Source organism: Cucumis sativus, chromosome 3, assembly GCF_000004075.3.
Source record: "Cucumis sativus cultivar 9930 chromosome 3, Cucumber_9930_V3, whole genome shotgun sequence".
In the NCBI taxonomy this organism is placed as follows: Eukaryota; Viridiplantae; Streptophyta; class Magnoliopsida; order Cucurbitales; family Cucurbitaceae; genus Cucumis; species Cucumis sativus.
Window position 1 is genome coordinate 3,504,145 of NC_026657.2, and position 19,685 is coordinate 3,523,829.

At 34.3% G+C, this 19,685-nt stretch overlaps 2 protein-coding genes across 2 annotated transcripts; one reads left to right on the forward strand and one right to left on the reverse strand.

The window, feature by feature from the left end:
- Positions 1-211: 211 nt before the first annotated feature.
- On the reverse strand, positions 212-3,684 carry LOC101203028 (oligopeptide transporter 1). The gene is made up of 7 exons (XM_004148207.3): positions 3,527-3,684; positions 2,766-3,211; positions 2,553-2,650; positions 1,896-2,468; positions 1,522-1,786; positions 1,219-1,401; positions 212-1,071 (listed from the first exon to the last, which is right to left on the reverse strand). The coding sequence occupies exons 1-7, from the start codon at positions 3,618-3,620 to the stop codon at positions 451-453; spliced, it is 2,280 nt and encodes a 759-aa protein (XP_004148255.1). The 5' UTR covers positions 3,621-3,684; the 3' UTR covers positions 212-450.
- A 4,389-nt stretch (positions 3,685-8,073) lies between these two features.
- On the forward strand, positions 8,074-18,644 carry LOC101203505 (DNA-directed RNA polymerases I and III subunit RPAC1). Its single transcript, XM_004148209.3, has 10 exons — positions 8,074-8,233; positions 8,339-8,565; positions 8,832-9,017; positions 10,950-11,076; positions 11,225-11,305; positions 11,414-11,610; positions 12,482-12,577; positions 12,649-12,739; positions 17,682-17,798; positions 18,263-18,644. Exons 2-10 carry the CDS (start codon positions 8,389-8,391, stop codon positions 18,364-18,366), a joined length of 1,176 nt encoding a protein of 391 aa, XP_004148257.1. The 5' UTR covers positions 8,074-8,233; positions 8,339-8,388; the 3' UTR covers positions 18,367-18,644.
- The last annotated feature ends 1,041 nt before the right edge of the window (positions 18,645-19,685 follow it).

Consider the following 19,685-nt stretch of genomic DNA (forward strand, 5'->3'; position numbering starts at 1 on the left):
GGTGTATTAGGTGTACAAAACGTGTATAAGGTGTACGAGACGTATATTAGTAACGAGGACATTAGTGACATTTTACGGTTTGATATGTGGGCTAGACTTCGTTTTTGTCATTTTTGCAAATAATAAAATGTGTGTACTATGGATTTAATTATTATAACTTATTTTGTCATTTTTGCGAGTGTCCCTAGTTATTAAACAACATAGTATTATATACAAATCAACCAAATGAGTCTTCTATTGCACTTTGAAACAAATACACAAGTCCAAGTTTAATTTAAAAAACAACAACTAATAGCTTATTACATACATAGATTATATATGATCCTTAAAACTAAACATAAACTGTACAAGTTTGGATTTGACATAATAATTAGAAGGTTCTATATTGTTAGCAGATTAAGGTCAGTAAACTTAAATATGTTTAAATTATAATAATGTGCTGTTACGCCCTTAAAGAACAGGGCATCCCTTGGCCACAACCCCAGGTGCTGTAGGGCACTTAGCCAAAGTACAATGATCATCAGCTCCTAAACCCCACCAATCAGGTCCAAAAATATCCTTCGATTGTAGTGTAAAATATATAACAATCCCCATAAATGCAACCCCAGCATCTAATGCTGCTGATAAGATATAGTTATGTCTTGCCCACCATCCTTTGTATTTCTTGTACACATAGAAATTGAAGAATATTCCAACTATTCCCCATGTTATGTAGTTCACTGCTCTTGCTGGTGGCATTCCTCCTGTTGCTCCTATTATGATTGGCATGTTTATGAGTTTAATCCATTTCTTTTCTGGGAATTTGAGAGAGAGTAACCAAATTGGTAACGGGGCCAGTAATCCGATCAGGAAGAACCAGTTCATTTGTCCGTAGACGCCGTATTTCGTGAACATTCGTAATGGTCCTACTACACCCCATATTATTGATGCATTGTAGAATACGTCGTCGCCTGGACATGTCCATGGACTTCCTTCTGGTAATACGTTTGTGTCGCAAATGTTTGGTATGGTTGTTAGAAGCCACCATGCCGTGCCAAAGTAGACACTCGACGATACAACCGTTCCTACAAGCTGAGAAAGTGGGTTGTGTTTAAAATCGAAACAGTTGCAAATATATAGTAGATTGTGCTACTCAGTGCAATTACCTTTCTTCATACTATTTAAAAGCATCTTTTGAATGGTGTTGAAAATGACAAAAGTGATCTTAATCATTTTTACCTGAACAGTGAACATGGATCTTGGTGGGATCTTCATGTAATGTCCTAATTTGAAATCACCAACAAAGCTAAGAGCTTGTGCCATGCTAATATAACCATAAGTTTTGAAAGCCACATTTGCAAGAGGCTTTCCTGGATAAATATAACCTATGATCAACTCTGTTATGACATTTAATCCTGGTTGCTGCACCAAACATTTAAGTGAAATAATCAGAATAATTATTTGACTATATGTTATATGTTTGTTAATTAATATCATTGTTTTAAATTTGTTTCCGGTGAATATAAGGTATATATATATTACCATATTTGTTGTGGCTTGAATGATTCCAATAGGCAGAGTGAAGAAGAGTGCGATTGCACAAGCAAGTAATATTCCCCACCATGGTAATTGGAGTTGTTTGTCAAAACCTTCACAAGCATACAACGCTAGAGCAACCATTGCAATCAAGATAATGTGAAACCACCATTGAGGCACTTCTTTATAGTTCTTTTTCATTATCCTTGTATGCACATCTCCAATTTGATTCATCGCCGTCGTGGTTTTCTTCCATAGTTGCCAAATTGTTCTGTAAAAACAACCAGAATCATATGAGAATTAGTTATTGAACCATATGTCATCTCTCGATTAATCATAACTGAACTCGAAACTATAAAAACTAATGTGTCGTCACTTACTTTCCATGGAAGAGAGCAACATGGGAAATAGTTGCGGTCAAAGTAGCGAAACTCAAGCCATAAGAAAAGGCGAAGAAGACACTCAAGTAAAGTTTGCTATAGCTTTCATAGCCAACTTGATCAAGATCAAAGGTTTTGCTGTTAAGAACTCTAGAAATGTTGTAGGGATTGCCTAAGGAGTCAAAAGTGTGAGAAGAAATGAAGGGAAAACGCTTGGCTTCATAGACGTTAGACCAATATGCAATGGGAAGCATAACATAAACAATTAAGAAAAACCCAACTAAGATATTGAGAATGGCAAAGCCAGGAGTGGCCAATGGACTGCCCAAGAAGGCAGCAACTGTTGACCAGTCGATACCAAACGAGCCGATACCGAGACCGTAGAAACCTGAACCTATCTGTTGAGCAACGATGGAGTCTTTCCAAATGAGACAAGCAATAGAGATACAAGAAATGGAGGGGAAGAGATAGCTAGGGATAAGGTAGTAAGAAAAGCTTGAGATAAAAATTAAGAGGAAAAATTGGAGCCTTGTATGTCCTCCTCTTGGCCTCTTCTCTTTCTCATGCAATGCCCTGAATTTTCATATGCTCAACATTAAATTTTGTAACACAACAATATAGTTTTTACTAGAAAATAATATGAAAAGTATATATAACCTGAAAAGAGAAACCTGAACCAAATTTGCTGGCCACCACATGTATGGAGAATCCACAAGGAATTTTCTAAATATTCCAGCCCATCCATAGCCAAGCATCTATTGCAAAAGAGAGTTTTTGTTATTATCAGTTAGTAGTTAATGGAAAATCGAAAAACTCAGACCACGAGGTTAATATTACAAAAGTTCATATCAGCTTGAACAAAAACAATACCTGAGTAGTCATAGAAAGCATCAGAGCAGCAGCAGGATGAAGATTTCTATGGTAGAATGCCTTAACAATAGTGATAATGTTAACAGCATAAACACTGCTAGATCCACAATTGGCGAAAATGGTAATGAGAACATGTTCTTTCAAGGTGAAAGGGCCAGGATTCAAAGAGAATGACCAATTAAAGATGGGTAGCTTGAAAACTTTGGTTGGAAGAGTTGTTGCCATCAACTTTCCAAGAGGCAAAGCCACAATTTGAGCTGATACAGATGAAATATAAAGTTGGTTTTGACGATACCCAAAAAATTGGTTCACAAATGCCAGAAGACAACATGAAACCAGCCCCAAAAACCATGTTCGGAATGTCAGTGCCGCCTCCGATGGATCATCAGTGATCGGAACTGTCAGCCTAACTTCCTCAATCGGACAATCATTTTCTTCCACTTCTCCTACAAACATATATCCAACAATCAATGTAAATACCAAAAGAACATGAGATGATCACTACAACAATTTCACATTGTATATGTATGAAGACGAGTGTCATCATAGGGTATAACGGTAGTTTATAAATGACACAAAGTCAGTCATCATACATCGATGTAAATCAAATACATACGTCTCAAGCTGATGAGTCTAGATTTAGTAAAATCGATGAAAAACAAGAGACCGTATGTTGATGACACAAAATCATACATTGTTATAAATCAGTTAGGTACGTCTGAAGAGGTTGATGAGTTATGGAAAGTTTAATTAGAGTTGACCTTGAATGGAGAAGCTGGAGTGATTCTTGTGGTCATGCATGTCATCTGTGAGCTTGGATTGAGGGGCTACATCCTCAGCGTGATTTCCTGTCATAACTCTCTTTGTTACTCTCTCTTGCCCTCCCTCCTTGTGTCAAATTGTTCATAGCAAAGCCATTCTTTTTATACCGAACACAAAAACCACAGTATGGCCACATTCATGTCATGGCTGACAAAGATTCTTCTATTTTTAGAACACTCCAGTTGTCATTTACCTCTAAAGAAATCGATAACCAATAAAGCCTATTTTTCAGTTCAGCCTGTCACAGTTTTCTTACCCAAACATCCATCCCACCTTTGGAAAAATGGAGGGAGAAAGCGTATCTCTTTGTTGTCAATTCATATTAACACGATAGCAAAGGCTATAAAATTCAAGTGATCATTCGAAATGAGCCATATATAATTTTTCTGACCTTATTAGCTTTGTCACATTCATGTCATATATAATTTGTCATAGCAAAGCCATTCTTTTTATATCAAATTTTTCTGACCTTATTATCTTTTTCTTTTTATACACATAGCTAACATATTGTCATGTTCAATGAATCATACAAATTTTGTCATGTTCAATGAATCATACAAATTTATGTGTTATTATTTACTATCTATATGCTTGGTCTTTGATTGTTGATTTTGTTTGTCACCCAAAAAATAATGAACCCAAATCATAACTAATTGGAAAGAAATTGAAACCTCGTAATCATTACTTATCTAACTTTTAATTAATTTCGAATAAGAATATACATTTATTTAATATGATATCAAAAGTTTATGGTTGGAATGAAGAACATAATAAAAAAAAGGTTTCAAAAGTCTAAGGTGGTAAACAAAAATATTATCTCGCGCCAATTTATATTTGTTAAAAGTTTCACATTGAAAGAATAGAGAAAAATCAAAATATATCTTTACAAAATTGACGAGTAATTCCTCGAATTATCATTACTTTGGCATATATAAATGCTCATCGTCCATTTGGAAATGGATGGCTACGTGTGAAATTGATTGTCGTTGCTTTTCTGGGAAATTTGAATTTATAACACAAACAATTATTGTATGGTTTTAATCTGGGTAGGGACTTTGGTTTAAATTTATCCACCTTATGCAAAAAATAATATGAAATTATAAGTTCGCTTTTCATAGTCTGTTTAGAATATTAGATTAGATAAAAAAAGATTATTAAAATCGTTTTATTTAAACTATATATTTGAATAGAAACTAATTAAAATAAACTTTGAAAACAATGCAAAAGTTATTTTGGAGGGGTTAGTCGAACTTTTTTTCTAAAATCACTTACCTTATAAGTTAAACACATACACATGATCATTATTTATACTATTACCTTTTGTTTTTCATGTGTGTTTTCTATGTAGAACTAACGTTGGTATAGAATTGTGTTTTACTAAAATTCATTTTAACAAAATTATAATAAATGGTAGTTGCAAATTTAGCAATTAGATTCAAAATAATTAAATATATAACAATTTTTTTAAAAAATTATAAATATAGTAAAATTTGTCAAATTTTATCAATGATAGAAGCCTATTATCGATAGACCATATTGTAAATATTGATGACCATTTGAGGAATAATAATTAAGGATATAACAATGTTTTTAAAAAAATTGTAAATATAGCAAAATTATCGCTGATAGACTTGTATCATTGATAGACTCGTATGATCTATCACTGATAGACCAATATTTACAACGTGGTTTATCGGTGATAGACTTTTATCATGGATAGAATTTGACAAAATTTGCTATATTTACAAATTTTTTAAAATATTGTTATATACTTAATTATTTTAAATCTAATTACTAAATTTGCAATTATCCCATTTATTAAAGGATAGGAGCAAGTGTCTTCCCTCACATTCTCGATTTTTGTATTTTAATATTAATTTTGAAGTGTCATATTACAATATATATCAAATAAAGCTCTTAATTAACTAAATTTTAGTTATAGTGATGTAGTGGTCGTGCTTCTTATAAAACCATGAGATTATGTGTTCAAATCTTATTGACAATAGTTATTGTTTTCTTTTTTTTTATGCAATTTTTAAATCTACATGTTTACCTTACAAAAAATTATGTAAAAGATGTCGATCTTTTTTTATTGCTAGTGAAATGTTATTGGAACATTATTGAAATGTTGAGATATTTTGTTTATACTTTTTTAGTGTACTTATTATATAGTGTGTAGTGCTCTCTATATAAAATTTATCGAGAAATACACTATTTTTAATTTTTGAAAATTGTAAAAAATAGAACATTGAAAATTGTCAAAAATAGAACGAAATATTTACATCATCAAAATTAAATATAAAACTTTTGGGAGTTCATGCTATAATTGAAATGAACTCCATAATTGAATAATACTTTTAAAATTTGATTTTCTTTTATTGAGAAAATTAATTGGAAAAGTATTCATTGTTGTTTGAGAAAACAATTAAACAATACATGTACAATGAAGAGTAAGAATATGATAAAATCAATTGTACAATGCACATGTTACAATAAAGTTATATAATAGGTGCTTTAAACAAAAATGTCAATCATACTTTATTTTTGTTTTATTAGTTTTTTTTTTTATAAATTTTTCCTCTTTTTATTTTTACCTTTTTCCAGAAAGACCAACCATACTCTTTAATTTCATTAAATATATTTATTAATATTTTTTCTTTAATTAAATTAAAATAAAAAAACATTAATTTTGTGTACACCATTTCTTGCTTCTTTTTGCATTAGCCTTCTTACACCCAATTTATTACCTACTACCCTAAGAATTTGTTTTCATCCCATTGATCATTGATTTGTTGTTGTTTGACCATACTTGGACGAATCGAATCTCTAATTATAATATTAGTTTTAGGTTAGTTGAACTATATATTCATTTTTGACGCATTATTGACCCATTCTAATTTGATTTATTAAATTTAGTAATCGTAGTCATGGACAATGTTAAGGGTTTTCTTTTTGGAAAATTGCAAAATTCATCGTGGTGGTTATGATAAATGAACTTAATATATGAGTTTGTGAAATGAAATAAAATGGATCAAATTGTTTTAGTTCTTTTTTGTATAACTGTAATCGATTGTTAGTTCTTTTTAAGAATAATAATGAAGGATATAACAACATTTAAAAAAAAAAATGCAAATATAGCAAAACAATCGTTGATAGACTTGTATTGCTGATAAACTCGTATGATCTATCAGTGATAAATCAATATTTACAACACGGTCTATTGGTGATAGACTTCTATCATTGATAAAATTTGACAAATTTGGCTATATTTACAAATTTTTAAAAATGTTGCTATATACTTAATTATTTAAAATCTAATTGCTAAATTTGCAATTATCCCTTCTTTTTTTAAAAAATATAAATGAAATAAAGGACCTTAACAAAGTTCAATCTAAAGAGGGTCCATGGGCGAATCTACAGAGAGGTTAGAGAGATAATTAGATCGACCTATGAGGTGAGCTTAGTGGAGTTCATAATAGTCTAGGAGAGAACTCAAAGAGAACTAATGGGAATCCTAAAAGAGCTTTGTGAGAGCTCAGTGGAGATCTATGAGTTAAGCTTGATGAGACTCAAAGAAACTTGTGAGAGAGCTCAAAGGTCTCATGAGAGAGACTAAGAGGGCTTAATGCAACTCATGAGGCAAGCTTAGCGAAGCTTAAAGGGTTTAGGTGGAGCTTAGAGAGCATAAGAGATCAAATATCAAGATGACATACGAGAGATCAGGAGCTCAATGCGATCCATACGTTGAGCTTAATAAAGCTCAAGAGAGCTCAAAGGACGTTTAGAGAGCTTAGAAGAGTCTAAAAGAGTTTAGGCATAAGAAGCCTAAGTTTAGAGCAACCTAAGAGAGCTCATTTTAGGAAAGTTTAAAGGAGTTCTAGGCATGGCGAGGTTAGGAGAATCTAATTAAGAAGCTTAGGCACGAGGAGCGTAAAAAAGCTTAGAGAAGTCTAAGCCTAGAGGAGATTGTAGGATCCATGGAATCTATAGGAGCTTCAAAGAACTCGATTGAGTGATTGAAGATGAAGTCATCCACATTCATAACAAATAGCCCATGACGCAGATATTAAAAATTTGAGTGGTGTTAAAGGACACTATGAGTCCAAGTGACCATTATACTTTATTACTCTATAAAAGCGACCAAAGTCATTAGTTGAAGGTAGCCCAAAAACCTACTACTTATTTAGAATCCAATTACCTACAAACCTAAGACTAATTGAGTGTTAGAGTATGTGTTGACTAGACACCACATCAACACTTATCCTCTCTTAAGCGTTGCAAACAATTCGACTATCCTCGTCCATAATATAAATTCACGATTACATCTAAAATTTCTTTTAATATTACCTCATTTTTTTCATTGTTTTTTTTAGAAAACATTATTTATGAAAATACTCCCTAAAATATAGGGGTAAAAAGGATCCATAGTTTTTTTTTTTTTTTTTTTTTTCCATTCATTTATTTATTTATAAATGTTAGAACTAAATTTCCAATAATAAACCCTAGCCAATTCTATTTCCAATAACTATTTCTTAAACCCTCCCCTCCCGTCTAAAACCTTCTCAGCCGTGCTCCTGAGTGCCGTCGCCGCCGTCTTTCTCGATTTTGCTTCTCCGCCGGACACTTCTTCCTTGTTTTGGTCTCAGGTATTCTAATTGTTGTTCTTATTCTCTTCGAAGCAAAGCTTCTTAAAGCTTTACTTGACCCTTATCTGTCGGATTTTGCTCCCACCTCCTTGTTTAAACTTACAGCCGAGCCCACCGACTAAATAACTCTGCGCACACTGAATCGGAAGTTGACAATGTCCGGCAAAGATAAGAATTTGCATAATATGTCGGAGTCGGAATCCGAGCAAGAAGGCGTTGACAAAGAAGGCATTGAGTGGATAATGAATCTTCCAGACGTGCCCATGAAGCTCCCACCACATGTCGAATTGCAGAGAACTCGAGTCGAATGCAAAGCCGATGCTCCCATTCATGTACTCTTCGTTTCCATTTCCCATAATTTGGTTATTCAAATTCTAAGAATGGGAAATATCCTTTTTAGTATGTTTACTGTAGTTGTATGTTTAATGTGAATTTATTAAATTACGTTTCATGCTTCTGGAGAGAAGTGAATTTAATGGAACCTGTTTACTTTACTTGATTTTTATTCATAGTACGTGTACATACTATTTCTCATGTTGTAATTAGCTTACCTTAGTTTTCTTCTCATGGTCCTTGTGGAAAACGTGGACTTCTGTAGACAGATACCATACAGTATTCTGGAGCATTTGCTTCCATGGGCTTTGACAACAGTTTACGTCTGGATAATTTTCGCAACAACTTTAAAATTGAAGTTATTGATCTGAAAGAGGATGACATTGAGTTTGACATGATTGGCATTGATCCAGCACTTGCTAATGCATTTCGAAGAATCCTGATATCCGAGGTAGGTAACCAAGCAGAATGAATTGAAACTATAATAATTGATTATTTTAGTGAGACTTTACTGAGTTCTTGGTGTTTACTTCCTTGCCACTACTTCTGGTGTTGTTATGTGTGTCCAATATATATAAACGCTCAAGATTTAGCCCAAGCTGCAAGCTCTTAGCTTTCTTTCCTTCACATAGAGCTTGTGCTTCGTAGGGAAAAGATGTATGCTTTTGATGACAATGTATGAATGTTTGTAGTCTTTATGGTTTATGAATGGTTATAAATTACGATGGTTGTTTTCTATTGTTCAAAAATTGCAAGTTTGTTCATGTATCAAAAGCTAATAAAATGGGGATATTGATGGTGATGGCTTTGAATGTTTTAGAGTTTTTCTTGTCAGACATGGCCCAGGGTGCAAGCCCATACTTTGGTTAAAAAGAAAAAGAATTCTGTCTTGTAATTGCCTATTATTTCTTTTTCTACTTTGGCTTAAAGAAACACTACTGTCGTGACAAACATTAGGAATGAGACAACCCCCTGTTAACTATAATGATGATTATATTGAGAATGTCTTTCAGAATCTTTAGATGTGAAAACTGACAGTTCAAACTTTTTTTTTCCTTGAACATTAGAAAATATCAATTCTCAGTGGTTTATGTAGAGGGTGAAACTGAGAGTGTGTAGATATGACCCTCATACATTTGTTTGGGGTGCAAGCAGTGACAGATCCAAAAGTTTTGTTGAAGGGGGTGTTTTAGTTTAGTAAAAGTAATCTGAAAAAAAATGTAAGGAATGGAGCTTGAATCAAGGTCTAGAGGGGGCTGGATGACAGCTTTACCACTGGACTAGCAACTGGAATTGGTATAATTACAGTTTTCTATATACATATTATATATATATAAATAGCATAAGGTTGACGGGGGGGCTCAAGGTCCCCTTGGGCCTATAGTAAATCCACTGGTGGGTGCAAGTGGTGGATCAAGAGGCCTTTGCAAAATCTTCAGTGAAGCTATCCCCTTTGTTTTCCATTATTCTCTCAATTTATCACTTTGCTGGTGAAGGTTTGAAGGTTTATTTTTGGGAGGATTGCTAGTGGGATTTGAACTTCTTTGTTCTTTGTTTTGGAGGTAATATATATAGTCTTTCGAATAATGAGGTTGCATTATGTGGCCTTAGTGTTGCCTTCAATAGACCCCTCTTCTTCGATTCCTGTAGAGGGTTCTAGCGTCCTTAGCATGATAGGGGTACAATGAAATTGGCTGATCTTTTTTCTCTTCTTTGAAACCAGCATGTCATTCCAAGGAGAAGAAATGTTAGTATTTGGTCCTCCGAACCCTATAGGGGTTTCTTTTGGCATTATAATGTCATTCCACTTCTGGTTGCCTCTCTTTTCTCTCTTCCTATGTTTTGTTCATGCAACCATCAACAGTGCACTCTCTGCAGTACAAGGAGGACTTCTTCTTTTGTTTTGGGATTTTCAGTTTACTCATCACCTTGAAGTTGTTGGTTGAGTGTCTGTTTGGTTTGGAATAGAGATGGCACCCTGGTGGAGGAGGTGCTTTCACGCTCTCCATTCAAGGAGCAGGGTAAAGTTTTTTTGCACTTTTACTTTTTTGAAGTTTTGTGGGGCATGTGATGAGATGAACAATAGAATTTTTACGTAGGTGAAGAGATAGGTGAGAGGAAGTTTGGGAGGTGGCTAGGTTTAATGCTTCTTTGTGGGCGTTGATCACTGGGCATTCTTGTCGGTTCAAACTCCCAATTTTGTCGGGTCTTTGTCTTTTTTGTGTACGGTGTTCTTTGTATATTCTTTCATTGCCTTGGTTAAGGATGGTTAAAATGGTTTTAATATATGCCATTTGTTTGTATTTTCGTATATTTGTTTTTTTATTGAATCATTTACATCATTGCCATTATTGATTTTGGTTTGATCTGTATTTTTATGTAGGTTCCCACTATGGCTATTGAAAAAGTTCTTTTTGCCAACAATACATCAATAGTTCAAGATGAAGTGCTTGCCCATAGGTTAGGTCTCGTTCCGATTCGTGTTGATCCAAGGCTTTTCAAGTACTCAGGTATTTCGGTGTGTATATATGTAAATTTAATGTGCTTATGCATATTGATGGTGAAAACTTCTAAATGCTTGTTGTCAAATACTTTAAATTTGACTATCATCCTTGAACTTTTCAAGGACTTTGACTAATGATTTTGGTTTAAAATTAGATAAAGACGCACCAAATGAGAACAATACCATTGTTTTTAGACTCCATGCTTGCTGTGAACGAGGAAAACCACGTCTTACAGGTATTTTTCTTGTTTCTTTTGGAGTTCACCAACTTTTCTTAATTATTAACTGTTCACAACAATTTTCTTTTCTCATTACTAATGATGAGTGTATAATTGGTGATTCAGTGACATCAAAAGCATTGACGTGGTTGCCAAATGGTAGTGAATTTCCCTTGGTGTCAGACAAATCAGTTTCAAATTCAAAACCCAAAACCTATACTTCTTTTAGTTGCAGCCAGAACACACTGTCGAAAGAATTTTCCAACAATCCAATTGGTCCAAAGGACAGTGATATTATACTTGCTAGACTTGGCCCGGGTCAGGTAACTGAACCCTAGAATTTATTTCTTATCTGTTGAAAGATAGGGAAGAAGTGTTCATAGGTAGATAGATGTATGCTTTGAATAACATGTTTTGAATTTGAAATGGTTCTTGTGCTTGTAGTAAAATTATTGCTATTACATACGAATAGGTTTTTTACTTTATTTTATTTTTATAAGAAACAAATTTCATTGATGTATTAAATTTACAAAAGAAGGAATAATTTTACTTTGATAATATCAATCCAAATCGCTTAATGTAGAGTGTGAATAGTTGCTGGCTAAATATTTTCTAGGTCTGCCAAAAGGCTCTTTGAAGAAAGAGTATTTTGTAGTCAACCTCCAAGCCCTCTGATCTCTTAAACGTGTCAAGTGGGTAGTGTTTAGTGGTTTCATAATGCCAAGTCATTCCTTCAATTCCTCATTAGATAGATTTCGACTAAAAAACAAATAGGAATTTGACATATATAAATTTTAACTGGAGTTGCTATCATTTCCAAAATAAGGAAGTTCTTTTCTATAGATATTTTTATGCTATTGTTCATAAAGTTGTCTGTTGGAGCAAATGCTCCCCCCTTGTTCATCATTATAGCCGTTCTTCCCTTCTCTCCTATGAGGGAGGTGCGAGGTCTTTTGTAAATATTTTGTTTGGGGGTTTCCCTCCCCTTTGAAATTTCGTACCATCAACATTGTTTCTTATCCCAGGAAAGATATCACTTTAAATGTTGTACTTGTGCTATAAGACTAATTATTTATAATGCAAGTTCCTCTGAATGCAGTGCTTATGCTATAAGGCTAATTGCCTCAGTTCTTAATGGGATATTGTTGCTTGGTAGTTAGTAAGTTTCTTAATTTTTGCTTCCAATGTTTATAGGAAATTGAGCTTGAAGCTCATGCTGTTAAAGGTATGGGTAAAACGCATGCTAAGTGGTCCCCTGTGGCCACTGCTTGGTACAGGATGCTTCCTGAGGTGAGTAAATATGTTAACGTGTTACTCAAGGATGCATTGGTATATTGAACTGATGAAACTTATGATATTAGGTTGTACTCATGGAAGAAATAGAGGATGAGCTAGCTGAAGAACTAGAAAAGAAATGTCCTGTTAATGTATTTGACATTGAAGACATAGCTGGTTAGTATCCTTCTTACATTTGCTATTAATTATGTACATACTTGGAAGACCTATGATGTTGATGATTGGGAGATGGGAAGGTTATCTTGAGAATAAAGTTCTTGTGATGTATATAACTAATTTTTCTACTTTTGGGAGTCTTGTTTATATACTTGATGGAGTTATAAGCCTCGTAACCTTTCAAACATCAATGGTGTGTTATCCAATAAAACCAGTGGTGGGGTTATCTTTACCTATTGCCTTTAGGTTGTTCTTTGGTTATTTAAGAATGTCTTTGTTTCTTAGCATTAGAGTTAGTGGGCTTGGCCCATAGGAAAATTATGAGAGATTTGCCCTAAATATGATTCCTTTTGTAACTCATTGTGTTTTTCTATTTATTCCCCCTCTTGTGTCTATTGTGTTTATTAGAAAATAATAAGAACAATATATCATAGTTTTTCTTACTGTTTCCACGTAACTTGGTGTTCTTGTGTTCATAGCTTTAATATGGTATCAAAGCAAGGTAAAAATGATACCCTAGACACTATTATCGATGAAGTCAAAAAAGAGACATAAGAAACAACTGTAGTTGTTGCCGCCTCTGCCATGGATGTTGCTGGCGCTGCTGCCATGGAAAAGTTGCTCCACCAACTTCAGAAGATGTTGACAATCTCAATGGCCTACCGTCAGAGACATCCACGCAGCCAAGTGGTCAGAATCTGCCTCACCGCCCAATCTTTGTGGTTGTTTTTCAGCTTGATCCTCTAACTTCTCTATATCTTCTTGCTCGACTGGCTGATTGAATCTTCTATTTCGCTCGAAGTTCTAGATTTCTCACAAGTCATGTTTTCAAAATATTTCATTAGTTCGATTTCTCTCTTTTTTTTTGCTTCTTTGATTTTTCTCCTTTTTGCTTCTTCCATTTCTCTCTTTTTTGCTTCTTCGATTTCTCTTCTTTTTATCTCTTCCTTCTCCATTGTTTCCATAAACAACAATATCATTTGTTGAGTCTTCTCGTTTAGTGTAATAATGTTTTCCAATATCGATGGCCATTTCTCTTCCATGGCCGATGTCATGTTGAGTTCTTTCTTTATTTTGATTGGTTATTGCTCGTGTGCTTCCAATCTCTCCTCGATTCGCATCTGAACCATTTTTAGATTCGCTTCCAAGATCGATGTGCTCTGATACCAATTTGATAGAACACTATTCTATTTTATTGATACCTTCAACAGAATTATAATATAGAAGAAGTAAAAGAACCCTAACCCTCTGCCCTTCCTCTCTTTCAAGAAATGTTGCAGCCCTATTTCTTCTCCAAATTTCTCATGCCCTTCTTCTCTCCCCAACTTCCTATTTATAACTAACTACCAAAAAATCTAGTTACCTTTATACCCCTACCCTATATTAATCTATGTATCTAACAACAATCCAGTTCAACATGATAGAACCAAACATATTGAGATTGATTGACATTTCATCAAAGAAGATTTGGCGGTGGGAGCATCTGCATTTCGTACATTTCTTCGAGTCAATAGGTTGTTGATGTTCTCACCAAAGGGCTTCTTAGACCAAACTTCGATTTATATGTTAGCAAGTTGTGTCTCATCGATATTTACATCCCAACTTGAGGGGGGTGTTGAATTAGTGGGCTTGGCCCATGGGGAAATTATGGGAGATGTCCTAAATATCTTTCATTTTTTGTCTCATTGCATCATTATATTTATCCCCCTCCTGTCGTTTTTCATATCGGAGCTGTTGTCGACCAATATTCCTTACGCTTCCTACTACCTCATCCGTACGACTATCGTGAGATCTGTACAATGTCATCGTTTTTTTACCTGCAGCTGCTCAGTAGCTGCTCTTGGAGTAGCTTGGGTGCTTCCACCTCCACAATTTTGTTATTCTGTTAGCCTTACTGATGTATTCAGGGAACCCAGTAACTTCCTTTCCTTCCATAACTATGGCAAATTATTTATCTAGCTCTATGGGAAATTCTACAGGTGTAATTGGAGGGGAGAAATTGAATGGCCAGTATTATTTCTCATGGTCTCAATCCATTAAGATGGCACTCGAAGGGCATTACAAATTCAATTATCTAACTGAAGAGGTAACGAGACCCTTAAGAGAGAATTTGGAGAGGGGAGGACTCTCTTCTTCGGTATGTGTTGATTAAAAATATGAGTGATCATCAGTTGGTTTTTTGACAAAACCGATCTCAAACTGACCATAGTTGGTTTAGTAAAGTGTCAAACCGACCTCGATATCGATGAGTAAGGACCGGTTGGTTGGGTCAGTTTAACACTTAAAAATCCTTTTTAGAAATTATCGATTTGAAACTTTTCGAAACCAACTCCGACCGACCGACTTTGGTTTGGTCGGTCGAGTTGGTTTTTAGGTGTATCATGCTCACCTTGAATCAGCAGAATGGAACCTCAAATTGGGAATCCTTTGTTTTATGTTGCCCACGGCATATGGGATACTGTAGTTTAGAAGTTATACCAAAAAAGACAAAATTATGGTTGCTTACTTTGAGGAGAATGGTTGAAAGAATTTTTTTTCTTCTAAAGCTAGGAGATTATTTGATTAGATCGGTCTTTAGTGGTATTTTGAACTATTATATGGCGTTATTTTGTGTCCCATGTTTAGTTTGTAAAAGTTTGGAGAAGTACATAGAGAGATTTTCTTTGGGAGGAGGGGGTCGACGAAGGCAATGGAGGCCATTTTATGAGTTGGGAGATGGTGGGGTATTATCAAAGGGAGTTAGAAATTTGCAATCTTTGAATTCGTAATAGAGCGTTGTTGGCTAAGTGACTCTGGTTTGTTTCTCTTGAATTAGGCTCTTTTTGTCATAGGATCATGGTGTCCATCTCTATGACTGGACGTTGAAAGGGGTTAAAGGCACAAACCAAAATCCTTGGAAGGATGTTTCCTTTGAGTTTCTCACTTCTCTTAGTTCATTCGTTGCTTAGTAGGGGATAGTAAGGATACGTACTTTTGGGTGGATCAGTGGGTAGGGGTGTATACCCTCTGCTCTTTATTTCCTCGTCTCATTTATTTTCTTTAAAAAACTATACTTTTTTGGATTCTTTGGTTAGTACAAAATTTTTTGCATCTTTTTCCTTTGATTTCCGTTGTAATTTGACAAATAAGGAAGCGACGGAAGTGGCCTATTTTCTTTCTTTGCTTGAGGGGAGTAATGTCAGGGAGGGGAGTCGGTGGTTTAGACTCCTAATCTTAGTAGGGTTTCATGTGTAAATCTTTGTTAGCCTTTTGCTTCATCCCTCCCCCCATACAGAGTCGGTTTTTGATGTGGTCTAGAGGACTAAGGTTCCTAAAAGTTAGGTTCTTTATCTGGCAACTCTTGCTTGGTTGTGTAAGCTCTATGGATAGGCTTGTTAGGAAGAGGACTTCACTTGTTGGGCCTTTTTGTTGTATCATTGCATGCTTTGTTGGAAGGTGGAGGAAGATTTTGATCATCTTTTTTGGGACTGTTGTTATGGAGGGTTGTGTGGAGCTCATTCTTGCAGGAGTTTAGTGTGAATTTTGTTAGCTTTAGAAGTGTCAGAGCGACAAGAGGAGTTTCTCCTCCATTCGCCTTTCAAATATAAAGGAGGTTTTTTATGGATGTTTCGGGTGTGTGCTATTGTTTGGGACACATTTAGGGTGAGGAACGAGAGGGTTTTTAGAGGTTGGGAGAGGGAGCTTAGCGAGATGTGGTCTTTGACTAGATTTCATGTTTCCCTTTAGGCTTCGATTTCGAAGCACTTTTGGAGTTATTCTATTGGTAACATTTTATTTAGTTGATCCTCCTTCTATTAGTTGGGGTGTTTTCGTGTGCTGGTTTTTTTGGTACGCGCTTGTATTTTTTCATTCTTTCTCAATAAAAGCAATTTTGTTCTTAAAAAAAGGCAAAATGAGGTGCTCCTTTATACTTTGCGCAAGCAGGTTCACAAATGCAAGAAGGGACAATGGATGTCACTTCATATTTTAACAAGTTGTCCCTAATTTGGCAAGGATGGACTTGTGTTAAGAGATCATCTGGAATTGCTCTTGTGGAGGTGATCAGTACTCTAAAATTGAGAAAATTGATCGTGTATATGGTTTTCTTGTGAGTTTGAATTCCAAGTTTGACTTAGTTCGTGATCGTGTACTAGGTCATAGGCCTATTCCTTCATTGATGGATGTATGTTTTGAGGTTTGGTTAGAGGAAGATCGCACAAATGCAATAAACATCGTGACTGTTTCTGATATTGACTCTGCAACCTTCAATGCGAAGTTCTCCAGTTCTGACCATGAAAAGCAAAATGGGAAGCCTGTCCTGGTGTGTGAACATGGCAAGAAGCTTGGGCATAAGAAAGACAATTGTTGGAAGTTACATGATTGACCACCAAATGGTAAGAAAAGAAATGTGACAGAACGAAATGTGTGGAGATAGACACATTTTATAAAGGAGAAACTTGACAATGATAGTATCTATATTTCGTACATTCCTTATGATCAATGAATTGTTGTCCTCACCAAAAGGTTAGCGAGGCAGAGTTTTGACTATTTTGTTAACAAGTTGGGTCTAATTGACATCTACGCTTCAACTTGAGGGGAGTGTTGGAAATTAGGGGCTAGTGGAGTATTTATAGCCCTAAGGGTATTTGTATAATTTATTTTACCCTAGTTTTATTTCTATCGTAGTTTTTTCTCCCTTTACTAGGGTTTTTTAACGTATAACTTGTGCTTTCTCTTCTTCCTCGTTTCTTTTACAATACTTATAAAAAAAAGGTAATAGGAGAAGAGAGTTAAAGATTTTGTCCTCTCAGTGTATGTTATATCCCTTGCATTTCTAATGAATAAAAGTAGAGTTATTTGTTGTTTCTGATACTCGAAAGATGGATTCCAAGTTGTATGCTATTACTCTTTTTTCACTGAGCTCAAATTGCATTTCTTTTTATGGACAATTTTTATTTTGTAGGTAAGAAAAGGGCAACCGTAGCACGCCCACGAGATTGCACATTGTGTAGAGAATGCATTAGAGGAGATGCATGGGAGAAACGTGTCGCATTGCGTCGTGTGAAAGACCATTTCATTTGTAAGTAATGATTGGTTCTACTTTTTTTAAGATGCTTGAACTGCCTGATACAAGTATTTTGGCCAAAACACTCTACTTGCTATGTTTTTTTTTAAATGAGAACCCTACTAGTATTTTATTTACATAGTACTTCAAGTGCCTTTTAACTTCTATAAAAAAAACTTAGAAATTACTTCTAAACCTAATAACTCTAAGTAGGTAAGTATTTCTGTCATGAAAAAGTCCTTTTAGTTGTGCCAAACATGCTACCAAAAAAACCTAAACTTAGTTATCATCATATTACTATCTCACATTTAGAGATTTGAATCTCTAACCATTAGGTCAAAAGACATAATGTCTTACTCCTAACTAATTGAGCTAACATCAAGTTGGCTCTTAGTTACGCTCAAGTCATCATCTTATTGTTTGAAGAAAGTTACTTTTAGTTGAGATTAGGTTTATATTTTCTTTCATTTCCTATGCAGTTAAGATTGAATCAACAGGAGCTTTACCTCCCGAGGTTCTCTTCACTGAAGCTGTAAAGATTTTGGAAGATAAGTGCGAACGTTTAATTGCCGAGCTGTCTTAATTCTTCTTAATCTGAAAGTCGCAGACTATTGTTTTATCATATTTATAGGTCGCCAATTTTTGTAACATATGAATGGATTAGCAAGTTTTTGTTTTCAATTGACAATCTATTTTAACTGAAACTGGAAAAAAAAAAAAAAAAGTATATCTAACCTGAATTAATTTAAGTACAGATATAGGAAGTTAGGACTGTCAAATTGTCATTTGAACAATTTTTGTTTTCTTTGGAGCCAACCGGTGAAACGAAGGATATGCATCTCTCAAGACTCTTTTAAGGTACTCTTTATTCTCTTCTTTGCTTCAGGCGATAAATTATAATAGGTTACAATTCTAAGAATTAATAACGAAGATAATAGCTATATTTCTTTTTTTAAAAAATGCAAATATAACAAAATCTATTAACGAAATAGTGGATAGACACTTATAGTTTATTAGTGATAGACCAATATTTGTTATATGATTTATCAATGATAAGACTTATCGTTGATAAGCTTAGTCCAGTAATATCAATACTTTGAGTCTAACTACTATACATTTGGAATAATTCTGATGATAATATTTGTAGTTGGTTGTTAAAGAAAAAGAACAATCAATTGGAGCCAATAGTGTGTGTGAAGCAAAGGGTTGATCTCTCACACTTTTGAAAGAAGCTTAGTTGTGGGGATATTGGATCTCTCTATTTCTCACAAATGAGACTTGAGAATGACTTAACAATGGATTACCAAATTGGGTTGTTAGCTTTTTCTTTTTTCTTTTTCTTCTCTTTTTACCGTTCAAGAAAATAATAATATATACGTCTTTATTTAATTTAGTGTCCAATAAGTTGGTGAATTTTAAAAAATGTCAAATAGATTAAGTATTTATTTGACTAAAAAAAGTCCTAAAGATTTATTAGACATTGCATAGTATTTTAAAAAATCGACAACTTATTACACTTCAACGATTATGCACTAAACGTACTTCAGCCAAATTTCATTTGGGCATCATGAGTTCTAATATCCAATTAGATAAACATGGTTTCTCTCACATTAATTGGTTATGAGAATGGTAAGTTGTATAGCATATAAAGATTTTGAGTTCTTCCTATATTTCTTATGTAGGATTTTCAGTGGTTGGTATCTTTTTGGATTTATCCTTTGTTAGGTCAGACTTTTTTTTTTAGTTCAATAATATGCTTTATGACACATGAATGGGTATGTTAAGGATTCGAAAAGTTAAAAAAGAATACTTTTACAGTCGTAAATTACATTCTTTCATTGTTATTAAGTTTATGTTTATCTAATAGGAACTACTTCTAGCACATATGCTATTCGTACAATT

Excerpts from the sequence above, each read along its gene's own strand:
- LOC101203028 (XM_004148207.3), bottom strand. The coding sequence starts at position 3,620 with ATGACAGGAAATCACGCTGAGGATGTAGCCCCTCAATCCAAGCTCACA. Across the intron at positions 3,212-3,526 it reads CTCCAGCTTCTCCATTCAAG|GAGAAGTGGAAGAAAATGAT; the intron begins GTCAACTCTAAT and ends ATATGTTTGTAG. Across the intron at positions 1,402-1,521 it reads TTCAAGCCACAACAAATATG|CAACCAGGATTAAATGTCAT; the intron begins GTAATATATATA and ends TGTTTGGTGCAG.
- LOC101203505 (XM_004148209.3), top strand. The coding sequence starts at position 8,389 with ATGTCCGGCAAAGATAAGAATTTGCATAATATGTCGGAGTCGGAATCC. Across the intron at positions 11,306-11,413 it reads AGGAAAACCACGTCTTACAG|TGACATCAAAAGCATTGACG; the intron begins GTATTTTTCTTG and ends TTGGTGATTCAG. Across the intron at positions 12,740-17,681 it reads TGACATTGAAGACATAGCTG|GTAAGAAAAGGGCAACCGTA; the intron begins GTTAGTATCCTT and ends TTTATTTTGTAG.